Genomic DNA, 26,216 nt, shown 5'->3' with positions numbered 1-26,216 from the left:
CTGACTTACATTTAAAATTCTGAACAACCAGGGCTGTTTGGATTTCTTCACACATATATTTTTGCCCAATTTTCCCACTTGAACATGCATTTTTAATGTAGGCAACATTTTAGTATTAAGGGTATTTTCCTCAACTAAAATTGCCTCCTTATTTATTCGTCAAGCTGAACATTTGGGTATTTGACTCTTTCCTTAGAAAGCCCTCCCACATAAACCAGTCTAGAAGTTCTAGTCAGGTAAATGTGTACACTTGGCGCCCATCACGTCCAAACTCATCAAAAGTTGTTGCTTGTAGCACTCTCTGCTCCCTTCATAGCCCTTCATTTTTAATTTATGCTGGTAATCATCAAGCTTAATGTACAGTGCGAGGGGGAGCACTTCTACTGCCGTCGAGGCGTCGTTCCTCTGTGGTCCTGCTCCACAGCAGATGGTGTCTCTGATACAAAGCGCATGATGCATCTCTCACCTTAATATTTGCTCCAGGGTCACATTAAGCCAACTGATCTCTCGCAAATCTGCTGTAGATGGTGAGTTGCAGATCCCTGGAGCTCTAGATCTTTCCGAAGAGTATTCTTGCACCAACAGTCGAGCCAAACTTTTACTGTTTTCTTCCATGTTTTCGGTGAGATTTTATTTCCCAACCCTGATGACGCGTTCATTGTTTTAGACGACGGAATGCAAGTAGTTTTGCCATCTTTTTTTGTGGGGCAAACTGCGTTTATCTTAACAGAACAATTTCAGTGCATGTGTTGGAATAAATGAACAGATCGACTTCGGCGTGTTGGTAGTCAAATAAACAGGTGGGTTAAAAATAGTCAAAAAACATTTTTTTAACAAATGTGAAAGTGAAAAGCAGATCCCCAGTGTTTAAATGAGGGCAAATGCAACAGATATTCCTATGGAAGTAAGACTTAGACTTGGATAACATAAAAAAAAGTAGTTTGACAGAACCACTCTCCTTAGATCAGTATGGGAAAGTATAAGACAGGGTTTGCTTTGATCTACCCACGGCACCCGGTGAGCTTGAAATGATCAGATCAGGAAGATTCAGATAGCATCAAAGTCTCCTTAAGTCACAGAGGGGGTTACTCAAATGACTTTCCAACAATGGAAACTTTCCGCGCACACACACATTTCTTTAATATCTGATGACGTGTGGGCTCTCGCACTCGGAGGCACCTTCAAGTTCACAAAAATGCCAGATTTCCATCTCCTGTAATGACTGCGGAGGGAGATAAACGCTTGGACAAACGTTACTGTCTGTGATTATAGCTCAGACTGACCTGATGAGAGGAAGGACAAGGACCAGAAAAGGTCAAGCTTGATGTGAAACTCAAGGTTCAACGGAGCAACACGTCATCGAAACTATTCAATCTGGTCGGGATGTTTGTTTACAAAGTGCAAATATGTTTTCGATCATGATGATTTTAAATGATTACATCAAACTTTATGCCACAAGGATCAAAATCGTCATTTTCTTTTTTAATATTAAATAATAAATATCTTTTTTTCCACTGTTTTTTGTCTGCTCAACAATAAACCAAACCTGCTAGATTTTATTGAAATGAACAAAATAGTCAGGAAAGGGATTTGTATTATTGCACCATTGGAGGTGAGGGTGGGGAATTTATGTTTAAATTTAGTTAAAAAAGCAACAACTTTATCACAAAGAGAAATTTAATGTTTTATCTCATCAGGTACTAGTTAAGAAGTCCTTGTGGACAGAGATGTAGGAAGGAAGGATATCTGGTAGCAGTCAGACTTGCATTAAATCTGAAGTGTCTTCCTCCAGGATTTAAGGTCATAGTTCAGATATTATTTGAGCTTTTGAGATGCTAACCAGGTGCTCCCAGTTGTAAAAAAAAAGGTAACCTTGTTGCCACGGTTACGCATCGTAACGGTCCAAAAGCAAAAGAAGTGAGAGCAAAAATCCTTCCGGCTGCACAGCATCTAAAACCAGAGGGAGTGAATGTTCAAACATTCAGCGAAGCAACTGAAAAACTCATGAGATAAAGTTAAAAAAGAACAAATCAGAAATAATACACACAGACACTCCAACATGTCTGGAGTAATTCTGGAACGTTTGTGGTTTTGCTTCCTACAGAATTCAAATAAATTCAAAAACTTTGGGTAATGGATGAGAAATAATTTGTTTTGCCTAAACAATTTTTCTATTTTAGGATTTTGTGAAAATATCCACCTGATAGACTAACATAAACTAATAAATTATTTAAATCAATCCATCTGCATCAACAACTTGCGATTTTGCATAAAAGTCATTGAACGTGTGAAGAGCAGCCAATCAAAATGCTGTAAAGGCCACGTTTAGAACTCAAAAGTTTAGTTTAATTATCAAATGTAAATATCTTGCAATAACTACAACAAAATGGCGGGTGAGCTTCAAAACAACAATCAGAAACGGATTTCTACAAAATAATGATGTTTTTAGTGATTGAATAAATATCAATTCTTTCTAGATTAGAGTTTTTTAAGAGTGCAGAGTTTTAGTCTTGGCTCCACCTGTTATGTGGGATACCTCAGGGCTCAGTATTAGGACCTGTTCTCTTTCTTTCTTTCATATTTTCCCTCTTGGCCAAATAAGAAGTAAATTTTCACATATGTTGTGTCATTTCTCTGCTGGTGACATTCAGCCGTGTTGTTCCTTCAGACCTTCTGAATGCTGAAAGTTGTCGTCAGTCACAGCGATAAAACGGGAATCTTAATTATCTGTCGTTGCAGTCAAATAACTGAAATGAGGCAACACCTTGACCAAGCCACAGAAACGTTGGCAATATTTTTGGATTCTGGCATGTCAACGCATCGCCATTAATCAGAAACCGCAACATTGTGAACAAACAATCTCTTATTTTCCTCCATTTTATTTTGAAAGCGCCCTTCATGGACTTAAAGTTGGCCGATGTCCCGTTTACAGCTGATTATTTTTAACCGAAAAAACCCTCCGAGTCAGTTCTTTACCGGTTGGTCTTTTTAAATGAACATAACGATGTTATAAATCTTGTTGCAAAAGTGGAGCACAGCGACAGCAGCTTGTCCAATCATCATACGCAGCATTCAGTCGTGAACAAGCTCACAAAACCTTTACTGCAATTAAGTTATCTTCTCCCTAAAACTGTTTACTTCCGATCTTGCTGAACCTTTATAACACTGGCAGTTTGGCCGCTCACATGCAAGCATGGATGTAAAATCAAACCAGCAGCAGGCTGTAATTTTTAACTCCAGTAAATGACAGGAAAGATTCACATTCTCTCTGCCATGGTTTTATGATGCTGGCAGCCAGAAGTAAACACCTATCTTGTCATTATCATGTGTTTGCTGCCCACCTTCTCATATTTAGATGGTAATATGGGTTAACCAAAAGTCCCAAACTCTTGCATTTGCTTATATATATATAATATAAAACATCATATAAGGTGATGTTTTAATGCTCTGTGTATGTGGAACAAAAGCGATGAGGAAATGGTGACAAAGCAAGGAGAAGATGGCGGTAGGTGGAGTGCCGGGACAGTGGGGGTGGCGGACAGCGGGGGAGGAGGCCCACAGGTGAAGGGTTGTCTCATTAATCTTAAAAGGGCACGGCGTAACTTTCAGAATGCAAATGAAACCATCAATCTTGTCAGGGAGATTGAGCGATGGAAAGATAGAGAGATGGAGAGGGGTACCTGGGAAGAGGATGGAAGGGAAAAGAAGAATAACACAATCCTCCGTGTGCCTTCGTGTCACATCACAAAAGTCTCATAAAGGGCGTTTCATCCAAAACTGGGAAACTGAAGTTTAACTGAAAGTCAACGTTTAAGAAGCGAGAGAACTGTCTACTCTGACATAAAAACCTAATTGTTATCAAGTTAAGACAAAAACAACAGAATCCTACATTTGAGCAACAATTGTGGGGACTTGTTGACCTGCTGTGGATGCAAACTGCATCTCTTTGCCTCCCACGGCCATCAATTCAGATATTTCTATTAAACATAGTTATTTCCTTTCTAAAGATATATTTCTGCTTGTCGGGTTGATCCTATCCGACATGTCAGAATGTCCTTGGGTTAAATATTGAACCTTTGTCAGGCGCTGTAAATATTACAGCACCTGACAAAGCTGCTTCCTGCCAGCTGTCTGTAAATGTGAAAGTGTCGAACAAAAACGGCTGAACCTAAAATACAACAGCCCATTTCTGCCTTTACATTTATCGTCACTATATGTCAGCTACGCATCAGCTGATAAAAAAAAGTTCACCTCTCACTCTTAAACTTGAAGTGTCTTGCAAAAGTGTTAATATCCCTTGAACTCTTTTCACATTTATGAAAAAAAATGACCTACGGACTTAAATGTATTTTAACTAGCAGTGGGTAATTGTATTGTTTGTTCATTGTGACAAATTTCTTGCCAATGAAAATTTTTTTAAATCTTGATAATGTGTTCTTGCGTTGTTCCATTACCATTATGTTACTTGAAATGGTCTCGAAACAACAATATTATTGTTTATCGCAAGAATGTCTGGGACAGTTCATCGTCCAGCAAAATGTATTGTGTCTGTCTTTTTATTATTATTATTGTCACAATACTTCACTTTACTGTCATATTTATAACTAAAATAGATTTCAGGATTACAGTGTATTAAATGTTATTCCTCTCTACTTGTCTTGTGTGCTGTTGCCTTTCTTGGCCAGATCACCCTTGTGAACAAAGTCTTGATCTTGATGGGTTTTTATGTGGCTAAAGGTTTAATAAATATATAAAGAAACATTTTATTTTCATAAAATTTGTACATTAATCATCTGTCTCTTTCTGTTTTACCCTCAGCGCTCCAGACGACTCAGCCTCCCAAAGTTCTTTTCCCTCCAGAGAGACAAGACACGGTGATAGAAATCACGCCTGGTAAGGAGAAACCTTTTCACTTTGTTCTGCCTTCAGTATTTGGATGAAAATCTAAATTTAGAACTGTGTTTTGATTTTTAAAATGTGGCTAAACGATGGTGCAATTGCTAGTCTTGGAGCCAGAAGTTTCTGGCGCGCGGTAATCCTCCCCCTGTTGGGGCAAATTGGGTCCGAAAACAGATGGATAGATGGTACTCCTCCATGAAAGCCTCCTGTTTTTTCCACAAACAGCCGTTTTGATCAACTATATCTCGATGCAACCTGGAGGAGTACATGACCTCAGCACTTTGAGCTTGACCAGGTACAAATTGTTAACAGAAATCCGCTGCAAAGTGGTGGCTTCAATAGTCTAGAGTGGAATTATGTAAGAGTTTGATGCAGTTAATAGCAGAAGCTGTGGGTGAATGTTTTTTTTTTTTAAAACAATTGATTTATCAGCGATTCAGAAAAAGAGGGAGTAGTACCGTGTCATGATGCCGCAATAATAACCGTGCCCATTACGAACTGAGCGGCGTGTTGGGCTGAATATTTCTAAGTGCTTTATGTGACTGCATCAGCTTTTCCGGGGGCTTCTAATAATGAGGTCATGAAGGAAGTGGGTGGCAGAAGTCTCAAGGTGATTTAGTGGAAGAAATGTGAAGAGGCAAGTCGGGTCAGCAGAGGCTCGGACGAAAACAATAATCAGGATGGCGTTTGTATGGATGTATGGAGAGGTCTTTGTTGGTTTGAAGTGTAGGCAGAATGAATCCCCAGAGATCATAGCTAACCACAGCCTAGGTGTGTTACGGAGGGGATCAGTGTCACTGTGGTTATGAAATGTATTCAACCCCTTTGGGTGGTTTTCCCTTTTTATTGCCTTTACAAACCACTCATGATCAATAAAGGCTTTTTTTGACAACAAATTAAAAAAAAAAACAACCTTTAACATCATAATCAGAAAACTGATTTCTACAAAACAATGCTGATTTTTAGTGGTTGCATAAATATCCATCCATTCTAGATTAATATTTTTTAAGAGTGTAGAGTTTTGGGCGTGCTGTGGTGGTGCAGGGGGTTAGCACGTTTGGCGGCCTTAGTCCTCGACGCGGACGTCGTGGGTTCGACTCCCGGTCCCGGCGACCTTTGCCGCATGTCCTCTCTCCTCGCCCTCTTTCTTGTCTGCCTACTGTTGCAAAAAATACAAGCCACTAGCGCCGCAAAAACTCTTCTGAGAAAAAAAGAGTGTAGAGTTTTGGTCCTGGCTCTACGTAGCCTGCTAAGTATTCTGTGTATTCTCTTCTTTTTCATTTTGTTTGTCGCTCTTGGCCAAATAATAAGTCAGTTTTCACATGTGTCTCATCATTTCTCTGCTGATGACATTCAGCTGTATTGTTCCTTCAGACCTTCTGAATACTGAAAGTTGTCGTCAGTGACTGCGATTAAAGGGAAATCTTAATTTGTCCTGACAGTCAAATAACTGAAATGAGGCAACACCTTGGAGTTTTAGTTTCTTTTGTTAAAGCCTCAGGCCTCAGAGACTTTGGCATTATTTTGGATTCTGCCATGTCAATACAGCGCCATCCTCATTGATTAATCAGAAACTGCAGCCTCGTGAACACGCTGCTAAATGTGCTACGGCAGAGAAACAAGTCTCTGTTACAGTAAACTATTTATCCACTGTCATGGGTGGCTATGCTGACTATTATTAACGCTCACACTGGCTCTGCTGAGTGGTGCACAAATCTCCATGATTGACAGCAATAAGACCCGCCTCCTGGCAGAAGGCAGACAAACTTGTTTTTTTTTTTCTTTTTTCACAAATTTGTCTCATACCATACTGTCACAACATAGTGATGGTTTCAACAAATATGGTTAAAAAATGCTTATTTCATGGCGTGCTGTGGTGGCGCAGGGGGTTAGCACGCCCCACGTTTGGAGGCCTTAGTCCTCGACGCGGACGTCGCGGGTTCGACTCCCGGTCCTGACGACCTTTGCCGCATGTCCTCACCCTCCTTCCTGTCTGCCAACTGTCAAAAAAATACGAGCCACTAGCGCCGCAAAAACTCTTTGGAGAAAATAAAAAAATGTTTATTTCAATATAAGTTACATATTGCAGCTTTGCTGACTAGCAAACACAAAGTAAGCGGTTGCTTATTCCGGTTGGATTAGTTGTTAGCTTTAGCCTCTGTGAGCACATAACCTGGAGCTGGTGTTGTTCGTGCAGTTTTGGTGAGGAGCCGCCTTCCAAAGCCCTGAGCAGTCATCGCCTGGGTCTGTGGAGGCCTCAGGGTGCAGGGTCAGAGGTCAGGTTTGGCTAGAGAACAGCTGACAGGGATTTCATCATCTTGGCCGAGTTAAATGAAGGATAGTGGATCTCTGAACGCTCAGCTGGCCTTCTCGCTCCTTGTCGGCACGCACTCTATACCCCTTTGCTGTCCCGCCACGTTTTTTGCTCCTTTCGCCTCCGTCTGCCGGCGAACAGCAACGGCTTCTGATCGATCTGGATTCAAACTTTTCCAAATCTGGCAAGAGGCCAAAAGAAGATCTAACGACTTCCGTCTCAGGATCTCGTTTTCCTAAAAATCCGTGGAAGGAAATGATGGACTGGAAATAAACGCGGGAAAAAGGATCTAATTCAGATTTGCTTGTGTGCCAAACAGTGTGTTGTGTTCTGTAGTGAGCCCAGTTGGCTGCCTTCCTCACCAGCTGGGTGCGTGTGTGCGTGGGTGGTGTGTGTGTTTGTGTCGGCACAAGTGCGTGCATGCATGGGTTTGCCCTGCTGTTCAGCGGTCTCTCTGACAATGTTAACACCGTAGTCAGAAATGTTCTGATCCGTGTGTGTGTGTGTGTGTGTGTGTGTGTGTGTGTGTGTGTGTGTGTGTGTGTGATGTAGTAACAAACAGACCCCGAGGCCTCTGTACACCGACTGCAGCAGGGACACCTTTTAATGGGCACTGCAATATCAACCCCACAAAACACACACACCCCCACTCTCCTGAAAGCAATAAAGGCTGCATACAAGACACACACTCGGTTGCACACACTCCGGCAGTCACACTGTGACCCTGCGGTACATTTTTAATTATTGTCTTGTTTTAACCTGAGGAGGATTCACATCAGCAGCCGCAGTGGTGTTGCTCATTTCCCTCCCACCCCTTCCATCCTACACACACACACACCCACCCCCACGCACGCAAACTCCTTTCCTCTCTGCTTCATGTCTTCTTTTCCTCTTTCATCTCTCACTTTGTCTCTTCTTTTCATCCTTCGTTCTTTGTCTCCAGACAAGGTGGGGTTGCTCGTTTACGCTCTGAAAGCTCGTTTGTTGGAGTGAAAGCGTTTCATCTTTGTGTTTCCTGCACTTTTCTGGAACAACTGGATGTTCCAGACGCATCCGTTTTGTTTGTTTACAGATGTGAGGGAAAACAACATCGACGAAGAGAGAACACAAAGTTAGAAGCCGATTTAACGTCCGAGTCCATTTGGAAAGTGTTCAAAGCGCTTCACTTTTTCCACGTTTTATGTCACAGCCTTATGCCAAATTGTATCAGCTTAATGTCTTTCCTCAATAATTCTTCACACAAATGTTTGAGATTGTTGCAGATTTATTAAAAGGGGCAGTAAGTCGTCACAACATGGCTCCTCTATTAACCCTTTAACAACGTTTTTACCAGCGTTGCCCTGAGAACTAGCTCCTGTAATTAGTTCCTCCAGGTGTTTGCTAATTGCTGCTGACTAGTCTGATTTTGATTGAATATCAAATTGAGTCCAACGGCTGATTAATTTCATCTGACCACGGTGACGTTCAGTGACATTCTGTTCAAAAGTAAATTCATAGGGGCGTGCTAACCCCCTGCGCCACCACAACACGCCCCACAGGCCTTAGTCCTCGACGCGGACGTCGCGGGTTCGACTCCCGGTCCCGACGACCTTTGCCGCATGTCTTCCCTCCTTCTTGTCTGCCTACTGTCAAAAAAATACGAGCCACTAGTGCCGCAAAAACTCTTTGGAGAAAAAAAAAATGTGAAAAGTAAACTCATATACTTTGGAACCAAACGACGTGTGAGCAGAATGAAGCTGTTATGTTTCCCGTTGAGGACAGAATGTGGTTGGTGGATGTTGGGTAATAATTCATATCTTCATTTGCACCTTTACTTTCACAGTGCACTCCTTGCTTTTTACTGTATTAGCAGAACCGAGGGTGCTCCCTACAGAGGCCCAGCAGCAACGTGAGTTCAAATCTTGTTTTCATTCACAGCAGATACGTGAACAGAGCTGGAAACTTTTACAGATTAACTGTATTTCAATCAAGTTTTATTATGCGCATTTTGAAGTATCACATTAGAAAAGGTTGATAAAAATGACAAAAGAAAACCTTCCTCATTTTTTGCAAAAAAGTTGTTACCTTTGAAGTAGTTTTGAGTTTTCTGAAAAAGAGTTGATGTGCAAAAGGGGAGATGGAAGTGCGATTGTTTACTGTGGCTGTTTATATGTAGTTGCTACGGCAACAGTCAGTGATTTTTGTCACTGCAGAGAAAGAGTTACATGTATTCATCTGCTTGATGTGTGATCTGTTCAGCTTGTTGAATATTAACCAAACCAAATGACAATAAAACGCAATTGAATACATTTCTATTTTAATCTGAAAGAGGTTGGGGAAAAATTACACAATTGTTTTGACAGCAAATTTCAAAGTAACGAACAATGAAAAAAACGTGGCTCCACATCTGGGTTGGACTCTCGTGTGTCCACTGGTGGGCACAAAACGTCTTCCTGGTTAATAAGCTTGAAGCCAGTAGATGGAAACGCCACTAATTTGCATTTTTGTCTTTGCAGCATTTTAAAAGTTTGCTCAAAATTCACCAGACAATTAGATGGAAACATGGCGCATTCTGCCTCTTCTACTTCTTCATTTTTGTTGAAGCCAAAATACTAAAACAGCAGGGGTGTGGTCCTTGATTTCTATCAATTTTTCAAGAGAATCTGGATCTTTATGACGGCGCTTCAGCGGCTTTGAAAGTACAGCTTAATATGGAAAATTAATGAGCAGCTTTTCAAGCTGAATGTTAGACTTGTAAAGCATTTAAAGTAGGTTGATGTTTGGACATAAATGAACTACAGTAGTTGGATTATTTGTACGTTTTTGTTGTTGCTCATTTGACTTTTTCTATAAACACCAAACATAACAGTCTTACAATACACGTCCTTTTTTACTAGAAGATGCCATTGAAGTGTTTGTCTCTTAGGCATAAAGCTCAAAAAAGAGAGCTATGAGGAATTTTGTGCTGTCTAATAATTTTCCCGATTTTTCCAATGGACATTTTACACATTCTAAGTTTTATTCTCCAGTGTTGAATACGTCTGACTGAGGCAATTTGAAGTAATAAATTAAGATATTTTCAGAGAATTCACTGGCATATTTAATCGAGTAATTACCAAACAATGAGTTTCCATTATTTTTCTTGGTGTGAGTCGGGAGAATGGAGCAGATGAAGCGAACTGATGAATGCTGGCTCTTAAGGGAAAACTAATGGGAATGTTAGACCACCAAGGCGAAAGTAGATGAAGAAAGCACCTAAACCAAAGCATGAGAAATTGCATTACGGCTTAGTAAATTAAACAGCGTTCATGTAATGACTGGTGATCGAAAATGTTTGCCACCATTTATCACAGGGTCACTACGACTTTTTAAGGTTCAACATTTACTTCGTGTCGTTCTTCTCACGAATGCTGTCGGTTTCTAAATGTCATACATGAATTCGCAGAGGCACAGCTAACTACTCAAGCCAAACATTCATGTCGTCTATATTTTCTCCTTCCCGTCGAGCACAAAATGTTTCCCGCTTTTAGATTCTCGCCCTTGTGCTTTTTGGTACTCCACCGCAATGTTGCAACTGATGGTGGAGCTGCAGAAACCTTAGAGATGAGGAAAATTCCTCAGATTGAAAAGAAACATCCCTAAAGGTCACCCTGGTAAATACCAGCTCCTTGTTCTTCGCTGAGAGAGTCTGGACTCTCGGCTATTGAGAAACGATGGCTTTCTGGAGGCGTGGACTCTGTTGAAATCTCAATCTTGGGTAAGATTAAAATTGTAAATCGTACCCGATGTTTGTCCGCGATGTGATCCATCGCCTCCTCCACTGCCATTGCTAAAATCTTATGCGGACTACAATTCTAAAACGGCGCAGAAACTCGACGTCATTGTTCAGAGCTTCTTCTCTTCGCTGTTCGGTACAAATTCTACCGGTGGAATCCAAGTGAACGGGAAAAAGCCCAGGCTGAGATCTGAATCAAGCGGAATAGTGCTGGAAGGCAATGACCAGACCACCCAAAGGTATGTAAGGTAGTACTACGGGGAGTGGTGTGAAAGTACAATTGGTTAATTCATGGACATGGCTCCGATCATAATGCTGTTAATACTCTGAAGAAAACCATTTAAAAAATATAACCAACTTTTGCCTTTAGCTAAGCAAGCACATATAAGTCTGACAAATTCTCTGACCATAAAAAGTCTAAAGTTATTTTCTTTTAGCCCTTTAAGTACAACAGTCCTTGTACATCAAACACCACAAAATTATTTATTTCTGCTGCCGAGTTGCCATCAGGAATTTTAACAGCTATGTGAACATTAGTATCCCTGACTCCTTCGCACAAAGCTGGTATTTGCTTTTTAATGCAGTTTTAATTAGACAGAAGGGATAAATAGATGCCTCTAAATGTCACTCTGGACAAGTTATTGCATTTGTGAATTGTCTCGTCCGCTATCCACACGGCCCACATTTATCTGTTCTCCGCTCCCAGTACAATTGTTTTGTTTTTGGATTCATTAGTCATCAGTGATTGAGTAATTTGTGAGATCAGAGCTAAGATAATAGAATATTTGCAATTATAAAGAGACAGTACGCCTCCTACCAACTAAACTTTCCACTTTCCTTATGTCTGTTAATGGGTCTTCTTTGAACTTTGCTTCTCTATGACCAAAGAGTTTTTTGTTCTTTTAAAAAAAAAGTCATTATTTTTTTTTTTTTTTTTTTTACAATGGCTTAGCTGATGAGAACTTTCACCTAGGACTTGACTTTTCCTTTTCTTTTTCTAGCCCTGTAATTTTCTTAATTACTGTTTCTGCCCTATAAACCCTTTTTGTTGCATATTTGTGTTGTTGATGTTTGGTGTTGATCAAGACAGTCTATAAATATTGCCTGGATTTTGATGCGAGTTGGTCGTGTCAGCCTCTGTGACTGTGGGATGTCCAGCCCACTCTGAGCAGAGATGTTCCCGCACAGAACACCAGACTCTTTTTTTTTTAAGCCATTGCCTCATCCAATGCCTTCTTGTTCCTGTCTACCAACTTTGGGTTTCTGTCATCTTGAGTTGCTATTTTCCTTATGTACTTCTGGATGTTTGCTGTTATATTTTCTGGTGTTTACTGGTTTATGCGCTCCCTCATTTAGCCTGTTTTATATTATCAAAGTGCTGTATTCAATCTGAATCCCTTGGTGCATTGAGGTGTTTTCTTGTTTTATCCCCTCCCTTTTAAGGGCATTTTAAATGACTGGTAGAGCATATTGTGAAAGCTTGTAGTGTTCTTACCATTCACTTGGTATATTTTTTGTGGGCGTACTTAGTTGTGGCTGATTTCCTTGCTGCCTGAAGGTATTTTTAACTTTGTGACCTAGAAACCTGCATTGATGTCGTCTTGAAGTCCAACCTTTGTGTGTCTTCCAAATACTATTTCCTGCACAAGCTTAGTCTGAATGGCCATTTAAATTTCCGTCTTGTATTTCTCAATTGAATGTATTAGCAAGTTTATGTCTTGGTCATTTAGCATGCAGCTTGATTTCATTAGTGTAAAGTAGGTGGCTGATGATCACTCAACTTAAGAACCCATATCCAAAAACACAGCCAGATTTTGGAAAGCAAGATCTTGTTTTTTCAGAGTCTTGTTTACAAATGAGGCGCAGGACATTGATGGGTAACTTGGTGTGCAGTGAAGCCACACCAACCTGTACAGTGACGCAGGTGCTGTGCAAGTCCGTCTTGAAGAGAAAGCTGAGCTGAACGACGAAGTTCTGTTTACCTCAAACCTCAACTATGGTCAAGAGATCTGAGTAGTGACTGAAAGAACAAGACTGTGGATACAAGAGATCAAAATGAGATTCCTCTGTAGGGTATCTGTCCCGCAGAGATAGGGTGAGAAGCTCTGTCATTGACAGGAGGGGATCAGAGTAGAGCCACATCTAGAGGAGCCAGTTGAGGTGGGTCAGGCATCTGATTGAGATGCCTCTTGGGATCTTTCCTGGCAAGGTGTTGGTTTATGTAGAGGAGTCTGTGTTTCTCAGTGGACCTGTGAAGGCATTGAGATTCACCTGGAGCAGGGGTGTCAAACTCCAGTCCTCAAGGGTCGGCGTCCTGCAGTTTTTAGATGTGCCACAGGTACAAAACACTGGAATGAAATGGCTTAATTACCTCCTCCTTGTGTAGATCAGTTCTCCAGAGCCTTAATGACCTAATTATTCTATTCAGGTGTGGTGCAGCAGAGGCACATCTAAAAGTTGCAGAACAGCGGCCCGCAAGGACTGGAGTTTGACACCTGTGACCTGGAGGAACAAGGCAGGTACCCCAGTACAGGAAGATGATGAAGGTGTTCAGGCCTCTGAAGAACAATGGACTTGATTGCAGCTGGTATTTGAATGGGCCTCCTCTAGGATTTTCTTTTACATGAAGTTTTACTGAATGTCCCAGTGTTTAATATTATACAGTTCCAAGCACTCCACCTGTCATAGTTCTGTATCTGCATTTGGTCTTACAGTTTTAAGAGGCTAGCTGGTGCAGTGCTCCTATGATGTATGATGTTTGCTCCAAATCCCTTTTGGATTCTGTTCTTGTACTGACACTATTACCAATTCATCTACAGGAGCTCCCATGTTCTCAAGACACAAATGTTTGTTCTGTGAAGTTGTAGAATTGCCTCTTTGCAGGGCTCTTTCACAGAAAGGATCCTTGGGTGAACGAGCCGCTTTGCTTGCTAGTTCCTACCAGGCATAGAAACCCGTTAGAATAGAAGTGGACAACTTTCCAAATCTTATTTTAGCATCAGAAAGAGTAGACATTAAAGTTAAATGTACATTTGAGGTGTAAAGGCATTGGGTGATAGTGACCTATATACATGGTGAAACATTGGGGATTCAGACAGTATGAGGATTTTGTCACATACTTGATTGTTTTTCCTGCTCACTAAAATGACACCGTGTCTCCAGTGACCACTAATACTGTATACAGATGTTCTCAAAGCCAATGTTTGAATCATACAAGTCATGCTTACAGATAGTTTCAGAGGTTCACATACTGAGACATATTAGATGCTAACGTGGGGGTGGCTGTGAAAGGCAGAGTGAGATAAGAAGTGTTTTTTTCCCCCTTTTTCCCTTCTTGTCTCTGTTATTTTGGTCTTTCTCATCTCCCATCATATTTATCAGCCCCCGTCTGTCTGACTGTCTCTGTGAGGCATCTGCCTCTGTCTCACTGTCTGCTTCCTTTTATATCTAACTGTTCCTTTGCCTTTCTCTTTGTGCCCATCATTTCCATGTTTTAAAATAGTTGTGTACATCATTGTGCCGTTTCAGACAGCCACAGGGAGGTGGAGAACATCGGGTGGGAGAAGGCCGGAGTGAAATGATCGAGAGGTCTTTATATTTTAGTGTTTCGTACATTAGAGAAGGTGGGATGGCGTTTGCAAGTTAGTCATTCGACTGTATGCTGGGTAATTCAGAGCAGAGCAATGTGGTGCAGTGCCTCCATAGTGTCATTGGATCGAAAGCAAAAACATCCAGTGGAGGATTTCCTTTTCTTTGTCCAATTGAGAGTTAAAAAGGGGGCAAATTGGGAAGCAATGTCTTAAAGAAATAGAACATTTTATGAGAAATCAAATGCAAATGTGGTTATGAAGTGAGCTATACAGACGGAATGGAGGGTAAATCACAAGCATCGTGACGAAAATAGCCAAAGTCTGGAGCCGAAAACAGAGATTAAGCAGAGCTAAGTCGTGGCTTCAATACAAAGTTGTGGAAAAGTTAAAGCTGAAAGACGTGCAGGTGTTATTCCAGTAAAAGGTGGCTCGTATGAAGTTTCAACTCAGGGTGTAAACACATGTAATATAACTCAGCTTGGTATGGAAATGTCCAACTGTACCTGTTTAGGTACAGTTGGACATTTCCATACAGCAAAGACACACACACTGTCCAAAGTAAAATCAGGCCAAACTTCTTTTGTTTTAGGTCAGTCAGAACTACAAAAATGATTTTTGTTTGAAAATTGTTAGAAAACCTATTGAGAACACTTTTTTTTTTTTTTTTACAGCTTGGCTTTGTAACTTTCTTTGAAGGAAGTTTACCTTTCGTCACCGAAAAGGTTAAGCCCGAGTCATGCAGTTTATGACTGTGGGGCCACTGTGGCTCTGTGGGAAGAGTATTTGTCTTGTGATCGGAAGGTTGTAGGTTCGATTTCAGCTCCTTTCCTGTCATTTTGCCTTACATGCCTTGCCCGCATGCCTAAATTGCCTGCAGATGGGTGTATAAATGGGTGAATGTGACTCAAAGCACTTTGAGTTGGTCAAAATGATTGGAACAAGCACTATATAAGTTTAGTCCGTTTACCAACAGACAGTTATTCCTAATACTGATGTATGTCAACTTCTAAAAATGTTCTTGCTGAGTTTAATGACATTCAGCAAATAGAAGTAATTTTGAATGACCTAAAAACAAAAGACGTTTTGTCTAGTTTAACTTTAGACAAAGAGAAAAAAATAAAGTGTAGCCTTTTTTATTTGGTACATGTAAATATCTGGTTTTAAATGAATTAGACTTGCAAGAGCCATTGATGTGTGTTGGTGAAAAAACCTAATTCAAGCCTTAGGAGTCAACATTTTATCTCAAAGATGCACCACGAGGCATTATTTAGGCCTAAATTTAGGCAGACATGCAGCACACTTAAAACGACCCACATGTAGTTATTATTGATTGGTGGAAATTTGGTGTGAAATAAGTGGCTAAAGTTACAATCAAAGTAGATGTTTTGTGGGTTTTGCTTACACACAGAATAATAGTCCTTAAAACCATTACACAAGCTTTCTTTACAGTCGATCTGCTCCTCTGGAGACGCTTTAATTTTGTCATCGCTTCAAGCCTGGACATATTAGGGTTGTGTAGTCATATTGTGGCCTGCAGCTGGTTAAACCTCAGATGACTCAGACAGTTCGGGGAAATTTAATTTCCCACACAAGTCGTCTGTTTTTTTTTCTGCTAACCGCCGTCTTTAAGCCAGATAAGTGGAACACTCCTGGATGTTTTGGAAGCCTCTGGTAAGAGCTGTCAGTCAGCCGTCACCTACTACCCAGTTCTGTCACAGAACCTCCCCCAAACACACACACGGTAAAACCACAGAGACTGAAACTATTAACACTCCTAACCTCATGTGGATTTACTCCTTTTTTAAACCCCTACTTTAGATTATTGGTCCGTTTTCAACTCGCTGCCTTCCAACCCGGTGGGAAATGTACTGTTTCTGCTTAGACTACTTAGCTTTTAGCCATCGGGTTGGGCCTTGGTTTAAATTCTACCTTGTTTACCAAACATACAGACACCTTGCAACGTGACGTCACACAAGCATGATCCTGTCTTCCTGCTCCTTGCAAAAAACTGCTAGCTGATGATGCCTACCATTGGTTTTAGCTGTCAAGTTAAGATAACAGGCCAAATCTTAAATATATTTGTGATATATAAAAGAAAAAGGTATGCAGTGCTTTGGTACTAGTTGTCAACACCACAACAACCAGGTAACGAGGTCAGAAAAAAGTTTGAATTAAAAAAAAAAAGGAGGGCGTGTCGTGGTGGCGTAGGGCGTAGCGCGACCCGTATTTGGAGGCCTGGAGTCCTCGACGTGGCCGTCGCGGGTTCGACTCCCGGACCCGACGACATTTGCCGCATGTCTTCCCCTCTCCTTCCCCGTTTCCTGTCAGCCCACTGTCATATAAGGGACACTAGAGCCCACAAAAGACCCCCTGGAGGGGTAAAAAAAAAAAAAAAATGGAGAGGGAAGTAGGTCAGTTATGCTAACATGACTTTAAAAACTTGAACATGTAGATGTGCTGTGGAATTTGGTGTGCTTTGGTTCATGTTAAAAAAGAAAAGACAACCCACATATCAACTTTCTGGCAGATCCTCAGCAGAGCAGGAGCAGGTGTTTAAATTAGATAATCAATCACTCCAGATGATCACTTATTAATAATCTCAAAATTAACATCAAGTATGAAAACATAAAACTGTAACGGACTGAACGTTCTGTTCTTAGTTTGCTTGATTTTTGGTGTTGAATCTTGCAAGATACACTAGTGGAGTTGTTGTCAGCCAGTTGCTATGGCAACGACTCCCCGTGTACAGTAGAGAGCGACAAAAGCGAAGAATTCAAGTGGTTTTGAGTTGCTCTTTAATTGTTTCTCTGCGTTATTTTCCCCTTTGCTGGGTTGTATTGGTCTAAGTTAGTACAACCTACATCTCCAGGTTTCATTTTGTTAACAGAGTTGTTCTACACAAGCACTGCTATGGATGGCAATGTAAAAGAATCATCTTTTGGCCCGCCAGCATTGTGCGCAAGATGTAGTGAACAATAACGTGCAACATGTCTATACAATGCACGCAATGTTGCAATCTATGTTAAATTATTTTCATCAAATTGTTGCTCGTCATTCTTTAAAGGAAGATGCTTGACATAAATTGCAGTGCAAACATGTGGAAGAAACACTTGTTTATTTTATTTAACCTTCTTTTCCGCTGGTGAGTCGAGAACAAGTTCTACTTTTTAATAACAACCTCAGTTATGCCTTGCAACAAAATTTACACTATCGGTGTATAATTGGACACTGATCAGAGCACATATGTTTATGAAATTTAGCAAGTGTTTTGTTTTTATCTTGGTAAGATTTAGTTTCCTTTGAGTAGCATCCTCTGACTTTAAGAACAGTGTGACATTTGCAGTTAATCTCAAAATTGTTTATATCCCTTGGCAGATTTGGATGTAAAATGATCTCAATAAGACAAGAAGTTTATTTCTTACAGGAAATGACACACACAGCTGTCATTTCTAAAAAGGTTTCAGTTTTTTTGTTGTTGTTTTTTTTTTACAATATAACAAAAAGAAATGCATGTTGAAAATAATTTATACCCCTTCCTCTGCCTTTTTGCCCCAATGACCCATCCATGATGGATGGAAAGGCCTTCATTTCTTTCAACATTTAAGCATCAGTAGTCTGATAACATCATTTTGTGCTGTTGCAGAATTTGCCTCCTTAGTAATGACCGAGAGAAAATTGAGGAAAATGTCAAACTAAAACTGTCTGGTGTCTCATTCCAGCTTGTAAGCCGAGAGTGACGATGCATGAGTTCTGTCTGTCTGGGCAGAGAATCAACACCTCTTTATACATGAGAACTGTTGCTTCAACATGATAGCTCTGAGCCATCATGGGAAATCTCAGCCTGAGTGTAGCACTGCACCATTGCCTGCTCTGTATCACAACAGACACTTTTCACATAAGGTATAATAAGAGTACACCCTAAGGGTAAAGTGTTCAGAGCCTCACAGGTCTGAATGAAACGGATCAAGTTGCCTTTTAAGTGATTGAACATGCTCAAATGAAGAAGTCTTTGAGGGCACCTCAAGGAAATGTGTGTAAATCAATGGAAGGGAAGTGTGATCGTGGAATAAAAGCGTCCCATTAAGAACGTTTTGTTTTTAAACAAGAAGTCACTGTGAACAGAAACGTTAACATCTGGACTCCAGTGTAGTTTAAATCAGTCCAATAAAACCTGAAAGTATCTGACCGAAATTACAAAAAGCCTTGGTCAAGTTCTCATACACCGATCATCTCAATGAATTCTGTTGACAGCGGTTCAAAGTGCTTCACATCATAAAAACACCATTCAGTCACCAATTGTGAAACAAGCAATAAATATTACATTCTGTCAAAATCATTAATATATATCAAATATGTTGATCAATGCTCCATAATCAAAGGCAGCTGTAAACAGGTTGGGTTTTAGCCCTGATTTAAAGCAACTCAGTGCTTCAGCTGTTTTATAGTTTTCTTGAAGTTTGTTGCAGATTTTTTGGTGCATAGAAGCTGAATGCTGCTTCTCCATGTACAACATACATCTTAGGTTTAACCACTTTTAGGATTGGTGGATCTCATTTAGCTTGTTGGCTTTTACCATTTCAGTGCTATTTCTTTATGAGTCAGGGAACATTGTCTTCTGTCATAACCTAGTAGTGTCCAAACATCATTCATCTGACCCCAACCGTCAGCCTCAAGCGAAAGAAGTTTATCATAGTCAGGATGTCCACAAACATATCAAAAATACCAGGCCACTAACTGCTGAAACTCCAAAGTAAATGCCCACAATGAAAAACAGCTAACAGAGAACAAAGTGCATGTGCCACAACCAGTCCTCTATGGTCTCTTAAAACAGGCAACGAGCCACAAAGGCGAGAACACTTGTTTTCAGATGAGACAAAGATTGAAGTCTTTTGCCCCAGTGACAAGGATGTTTGGAGAAGCCAAGATGAGGCTTTCAAAATCATGGAAAGCAGTAGGGTACCAATTGGCAAGCATGGTGGTACCTTCCACTTCCACTCCAAAAACTGCATGGCTAAAACGTGGACACAGTTGTCCCCACATGCCAGTGACCCGAAACACACAACTGAACTGGTAGGAGAATAGTAGGAACATAAGGTACCATTAATTTTCTAGAGCAATTCTCCTAAATTCCTGTCAAAAGTTTAAATGAACTCTAGCAATTCCACTTAACGTCTCCTGCGGTCTCAGATCAATCATCAGGAGGAGCGTGGCAGATGTTTGGTTTGACAGCAGTGAAGTGGGGGCTTGTCCCGTCAGACCGTTGGTTCCCAAAACCACTCCAAAAAAAAAACAAACTTTGTGAAGGTGACCCTGCCAGACCATGCACAGGGTAAAAAATACTTGGAGTCTAAATGACTGCATGGGTTTTTGATGGCAACAAAAGCCATGTGGTTTAATCGTAGCGTCCAGAGTTACCAGAGTTGTGCATGGTAAGTATAGCTGTTCCCCGGATGAGAAAATACTGATTCCAGCTCTAAAAAATGCAATTTTGAACTTTGACCAGCAGTCCTTGGTCCTTCTGTTGTGTACAAAATAATGTTAGAACTGGACTGAAAATGGGTCAAAAAAATAAAAAATAAAACAGTTTGAATGAAATGTTCAAAGAAAAGAAAAAGTATTGGACCATAGGAAAGTGTTTGCAGATATTCTATAGCCAGATATTTTTAAAAAAATTAAAAACCTGTCTCATAAGGTAAAAGACAATAAATAAATGTAGATAAATAATAGTGGCTGTTGCAGAGAATGGTAAATAGAAGCCATTTGTACTCGTAATGGATCCGACCGCTATGTGAAATGGGCAAATGTTTGTTTCTAATCACAAACCAACAGAAAGAAACCTGGACGCTCTATTTTAGGCAGTAAGCACAGCGCGTCAGCCTTTTTATGCTCCCTCATTTTTAATGCTGGAACTTCACTATTATTCAGCACACTCACCTCTGCCATCGAATCTGCTCTAGCATCTCTGTCTCTTTACGGCTGAATTTCTCTCTTTACATGTTTGTCATGGTTTTTCAGATAAAGGAGCTGGGAGTAAAGTGAACTGAACTTATTTTGTTTCATTCTTAGTAAAAATGACTTATGTTGCTGACAAAAACATCAGTTTGTCTTCGTCGGTTGGATTGTAGGATTCTCTTAAAGACCTACAGGTACATTGGTACTTTAAGTACCAATGCTGAACGTTTTGCTCTTAAATAACAGCCAATTGGTTGCTGTGCACCTGTCTTACGCTAATGTTACGTGACGTTGTTTTGTGCTGAAACTTGGTTTTATTCATTGTTACAAAGAAAGTTCACATACATCTTCAATCCTTAAGCTTTTCTTTATAAAGGAACTCCGTTATCTGAGATGTTTTCCTTTGCAACTAATTCTCTGCATTACTGCCACCTGGTGGTGACATTAATACATTGCTCTGTCAGCAAATGACTGTTCTGCTCTACCTGGTCGCTTCTTGAATACACAGATTTGGTTGCGTGCATAGTGAAGCAGTCAGTCACAAGGCAGTAACTGAACACATTTTGGGGATCTAGATGTGAAACGGGGAAAAAAGTGTTTCCATTGCAGTTTTGCAAAACACACTAATTTCAATACAGTCGAAAAACAACCTAATATTAGTGCAAAAACTTTTTATCACAAAACGTGAGCTTTTTTCAGAATTGCAGTGTTTTGATTAAGCAAATTTATTTTCATGATTCTAATTTGTGCAATTATATGGTCAGTGGAAACACAGCTATTGTAGTCTGAAGGTTATTTTATTATCAGACACACTTCTGGAGACAAAAATTGTCAAATAACAAAAGAACCTTCACACTATAATTTACATTCTGTTTTGTTTAATGCCACTCAGGCATACCAGGCTCCAAAAAGGACAAAATCCTGAAGTCATGCTCTAGTGAAACCCCCACCCTCGATCCCCGCATTACCTCCGTTGCCATAGATACGCCCTGTTTCCTAGCAGATGTGATCCATCTGCAAACATCGTTAAATTGGTAATACTAAAACTAATGAACTCCCAGAGATGCTCTCACATGTTCAGAGTAATCAAATTAGCAAGTTAAAATTAAAGTACCAATGGCATAATTCTCCAAACGCTTCCTTGGAAAACTGGGACTGCAGAGAGCAACCTTATTAATGGAAGGTGTATCTTATTAGGATCTGCTCCCCCCCTCATGACTGGTCATTTAATTAACCTTGTCAAACATATCTGCTGTAATCTCCTATCTAATTTCATCCGTTAATTTAAAACAGTTCCTAACAAGGCCAGGCCCCCAGCCAATCAAATGTCACTTGCACATGCATAAAGGACTTAGTTAATTAGAGCTGTCAGAAAGTGGACAAATACGGATGAAGATGGAGGATGGATTTCCCTTTATTACTTTCCTCCGGAGAGTTCTATCTGTGGGAATCACCTCCGATTCTCTAAAGAGAAACAAGAAGAAGAAGAGAAGGGCGAGGGGGAGGGAGACTGATGAAGTGAGACAGAGAAAAATATTTAGTTTATTCAGGCTAATAAAATATGACTCTTTCCAGCTTTGTGGCAGCTTCATTTCCTGTTAGACAGGAAATTTCACCGCATTTCCAAGAGTGATCCTGTGGCTCATTTTTAGCTCGTAATATTCCGTCCCTCCAGTGTGATTGTAATGTCAAATTATATTGAATCCGAACGGTGCTCGTCGAAGTTCTCGCATCGTCGCAAACACGTTGACTCTGGATTTCAAAGCTTTAAAAAAAAAAAAAAGTGCAAAAGTTTCCGTAAGATGGCGAGTTTTGGTTTTGAGTCTTATCAAGTAATCAGCAGGTTCAGTTGTGATCTGGTGAATAAAAGAATCTGCTGAAGAACCGACACTCAGGTCTCATTTGGGATTGGACCTTCAAAGAAGTCGTTTTGACCGGCAAAAGCCTTCATCTCCTGTGAACGCTTTCACATTTCATCATCACTTTCTAACTTCAAATCTCACTATAGTTCATTATCACTGATTGAAACAAGTCAACTCCAGTCAATGCATTATTAGAAAAACAATTCTCAAAATTTGAAGACTGTGTTGTGTTTGCATTCAGCTCTCCTTTCATCAGATGGTATTACAGTATGTTTATGCATGGTTTCACGTTGGATTAAAGTAAACTGTGTCAAAAGAAAACACTTCAATGCATCAAATATATGACACTTTCCAGCCTACGCTATGCTAACATTAGCCTATCAATGCTAATGACCAGCAGGGGAAGCAGGCAATCCACTGGATGTCCAGCCTCTCTTCCTCATTTGCCAGAGCCTGTTGCTCAGTTGTCCGCCTGTTACTAATTAGATCAGTAACCGGCTCTGAATGGAGGTAGCCTCGTGCTACAAGGACGTAGCTCTCACTGGATGTAAAATATTCTTAGTTTTGGTGTGGAAAGCATCATTGAGATTTAGTGGCGCAGCACAGTCAGAGGTGAGGCACAGATCATCCGCCGTTTTGACAATACGTATCATTTGAAAACCCAATAAATTCATTTAAATTTGCAGATGCAATGTGACAAAACCTAAATGATTTAGAGGTGAAAGTTATTTCGCCAGGCGCTCTAAAGCCTTTAGTTAATCAAAACACCTTGTGGATGAAACTTTGGCAGCGTGCCGCCAACGAAGAGTTTCTGTCTCAACTTGGCGAATAAAGAAAGAAAGTAGCACTCAAGGAAGAGAAGAGAAAGCACATAATTAGCCTCCACTCTCAACATCATTAACCTCAGCGGTTATTTACATCAAGCAAGCGATGAAAACGGGGGGTTCGGAAGAGCACAGGAGACACGTACGCACCTTTCCTAAAAATAGAATGAGGAGAAAACAAGAAGTGTGACCGTTTACTGGAGTCAGGATGCCGTTACAGACTGCAGCCTCCCAGGTTACAGCTGAGCAGCCCACTCACTACGAATGTCTGCCTACGAATGTCCTGGAAATCTACATGGCATTAGTGTGTGTCTCTACGTATGGGCGTGCACGTGCGTGTGTGTGAGGCACCATCTGTGTAGCCATTTGCAGCTGTGTACCCTCAGAGCCCAGGACCCAAAACTCAGCTGTTACCAAGACAACCCCTCTCCGTCCTCCCCCCTACACCGCCATACCTGGTCCATGTACACACACACACACGCCCACACACACACACCTCAGAATCACCTAAAGGTTTGACGGTGAGTGTGTGGGTGTGTATGTGTTTGTAAGGGAACAGATGGACTACGGTGGATCCGTTCTGATGAAAACGTTAGCGTACGAGCGCGGAGCAGCTAAAAGACGAACAGGAAGTGGATTGATGAGCAGATGGACGGCCTGTGTGTTTCGTTTTTTTCAGTTTGCTCGTTCTCTGCGTGTAAAGTGTGAGAATTAGATTAGTCTCAACAGAAACACTGTGTTTACGAAGCAGAACACATGCTTTTTTGCTTTTATACAGCCACTCAAATCAAAGCGAAAGATTATAGAACGGTGGCACCATGTTGGAGCAGCGCAGCTACGTTAGCTTTGATTTGTTCTTTTTTTTTGTAGACTTTTTTTCATCATTTTTCTGATCGATTCTTTGCTTTCTTGGACAGCTTTTCTGTCTGGTTTTAGAAGCTGTGCAGCTGGAAGGACTTTTGCTCTTGATTTATAACTTTTGGACAGTTCTTGTGATGTACATCAGGGAAAACAAGGCATTGTTTTTACTGATTAGCATCTCAAAAGCTCTAATAATACCTGAACTATGACCCCAAATTCCACAGGAGTTGAAAAGGAGGATGAAGCAGAGATAAAGAGGAAGTTCAAATCATCTCTTCCATCTTAAAGACTTCCCGCCTTCGATTGCTTGCTAGCAACTGATAGTTGCTAGCCCATGACATGTTCCTAAGGCGGGTCTTAGTGCTTAGGAACACTAAGACCATGTGTGCGCCGCTCTCCCCCAACCTTTATCTCTCACTTTCTCTCTACTATAAAGCTGTTTCCCATCAGCAGAGCCTGTCGTGAAAGCTAGCATTAGATAGCGTGGTAACCAGTCACGGCAGAAAAACAGTTTTGCTGTAACTGTGAGTTGTTTCTTTGCCATTAGCACATTTAGCAGCGCATTCACAGATTGACTGACATTCCTAAGACCCTCCTCCTGGCTCTGATTGGTTGTTTTTGACCTGGAGCAGTACATATTTTTTAAATTAAAGGTTCATTATGCATCTTAAAGTGCTCTATTTGACACGTCGATTCATTTAAAGTGTGATTTAGTTATTAGAAATGTGTTTAAAAATGTTCTTAATTTAAAAATGTTCTTATTGGTCATTAACTTTATATTCTGGAATTTGGCTTTGCGCCTCAGAGACGGCTGCCAAATCTAGTTCCAAGTACAATTGTTGGCATGATATATCCAAATAAAATATTTTTTTTAAACAGTTCCTATTTCCTGCAACCCCATCCTCCCAAATTAATCAGCTGAGAGAACCAAAGTCTAACAAAAGCACCCCATATATTAAAACCTATGCATGCTGTGGGCACAGAGAAGTTCTGGTGTGTTTCTGGCCATGTGCAGATCTTGCAGAATGTTTTTAGCTCTGCTGCACAGAGGCAAGATGTAAGTGGAAAGGATCAGTGCATTTGTTAAGTCAGCATCACTGAATGATGCTGCCGCTGCCAGAATTAGACAATGTGCTTATGCATGTCTTGCTCGAGTGTGGCTATAATTATGGAAAGCCAGAAGGTTCCGTGTGGCATCTTGAGATGGTCTCCAGTAGAACGCTGCAGCCACGGAGCACGGATTTGAAAACCTGTCATCTTTAATTTGTGAATTCGCTCCAGACGGCAGCACCCACGTACACCCCACTGTCCCTCAAACAAAGTTCTCAGCTGCTTCAGCCATTGTGCCAACACCTGGCTTCTGGGTTTTCACTGTAGCTATCTATGTCTTTATACACTAACATATTTGTCCTTCTCTAGCCAATAGAATCCAGATTTATTCCTGTTTGTTCAGCTGCAGATTGAATATGAATGGACTTCTTCAGTCACATATCATGGTGATACAAACTACTTGTATCAAGAGAGCTGGTGACCTCCTTAAATGGGACCTATTAATTTACACTTTGCACATTTTTGTTCTTCCATTTGGGTTTCTACGGCTTCTAAAAACAACCCAAAAGCTTAAAGGAGCAGAATTATGCAAAATGTACCTATTCTTTTTTAGCCTTGCATCATCTTGTAATGTTATCCCCAGATCAAAAACATCAGAACTGGAATGTTGCTTTGATTCTTTTATGCATGTTTGAGAAATCCTTTAGTCTCCCGTGGCAACCATTCAGCTGTGCAAAACGCCTGGGTGGACCTAGCCCCGCCTTCGAGGCGCAGCTCCACCTCTGAGCTGCAGTTTCCAAGTTTTTGAGATTCTGCCTCACAGAGCAGCGCTCCCTCATAACGTCCCCACTCAGCTCCTTCAGACTACGCAGCAGCAATTGGCAAACACCTGGTGGACCTCAGAAGAGGAGTTATACTCAGTTGTAAAAATAATACCTTGTTGTCACGGTTACACATAACTTTCTGAAAGTAGAAAAGTAAGAGCAAAACTCCTTCCAGCTGCAGGGTTTCTAAAACTGGAGGGGATAAAAAACGAATCAGAATGAAGCTGTTTTGAGCGGAGCAGCTCTTGAACATGAGCCTGGTGGATTCAGGGTGATAAAGTGGTTA

The 26,216-nt window shown here is 40.8% G+C and overlaps 1 protein-coding gene across 4 annotated transcripts in view; it reads left to right on the top strand.

The window, feature by feature from the left end:
- The window catches only part of il1rapl2 (interleukin 1 receptor accessory protein-like 2), a 382,929-nt gene that overhangs the window by 312,668 nt on the left and 44,045 nt on the right, over positions 1-26,216 (top strand). For all 4 annotated transcript variants that reach the window (XM_028008405.1, XM_028008407.1, XM_028008406.1 and 1 more), the window contains exon 7: positions 4,819-4,893. In XM_028008405.1, coding sequence (XP_027864206.1) covers positions 4,819-4,893 — 75 coding nt within the window. The remainder of the gene's footprint in view (positions 1-4,818; positions 4,894-26,216) is intronic.

The sequence above is a fragment of the Xiphophorus couchianus genome, chromosome 23 (genome assembly GCF_001444195.1).
Source record: "Xiphophorus couchianus chromosome 23, X_couchianus-1.0, whole genome shotgun sequence".
Taxonomy (NCBI): domain Eukaryota; kingdom Metazoa; phylum Chordata; class Actinopteri; order Cyprinodontiformes; family Poeciliidae; genus Xiphophorus; species Xiphophorus couchianus.
This window is presented reverse-complemented; position numbering and strand designations above follow the sequence as displayed.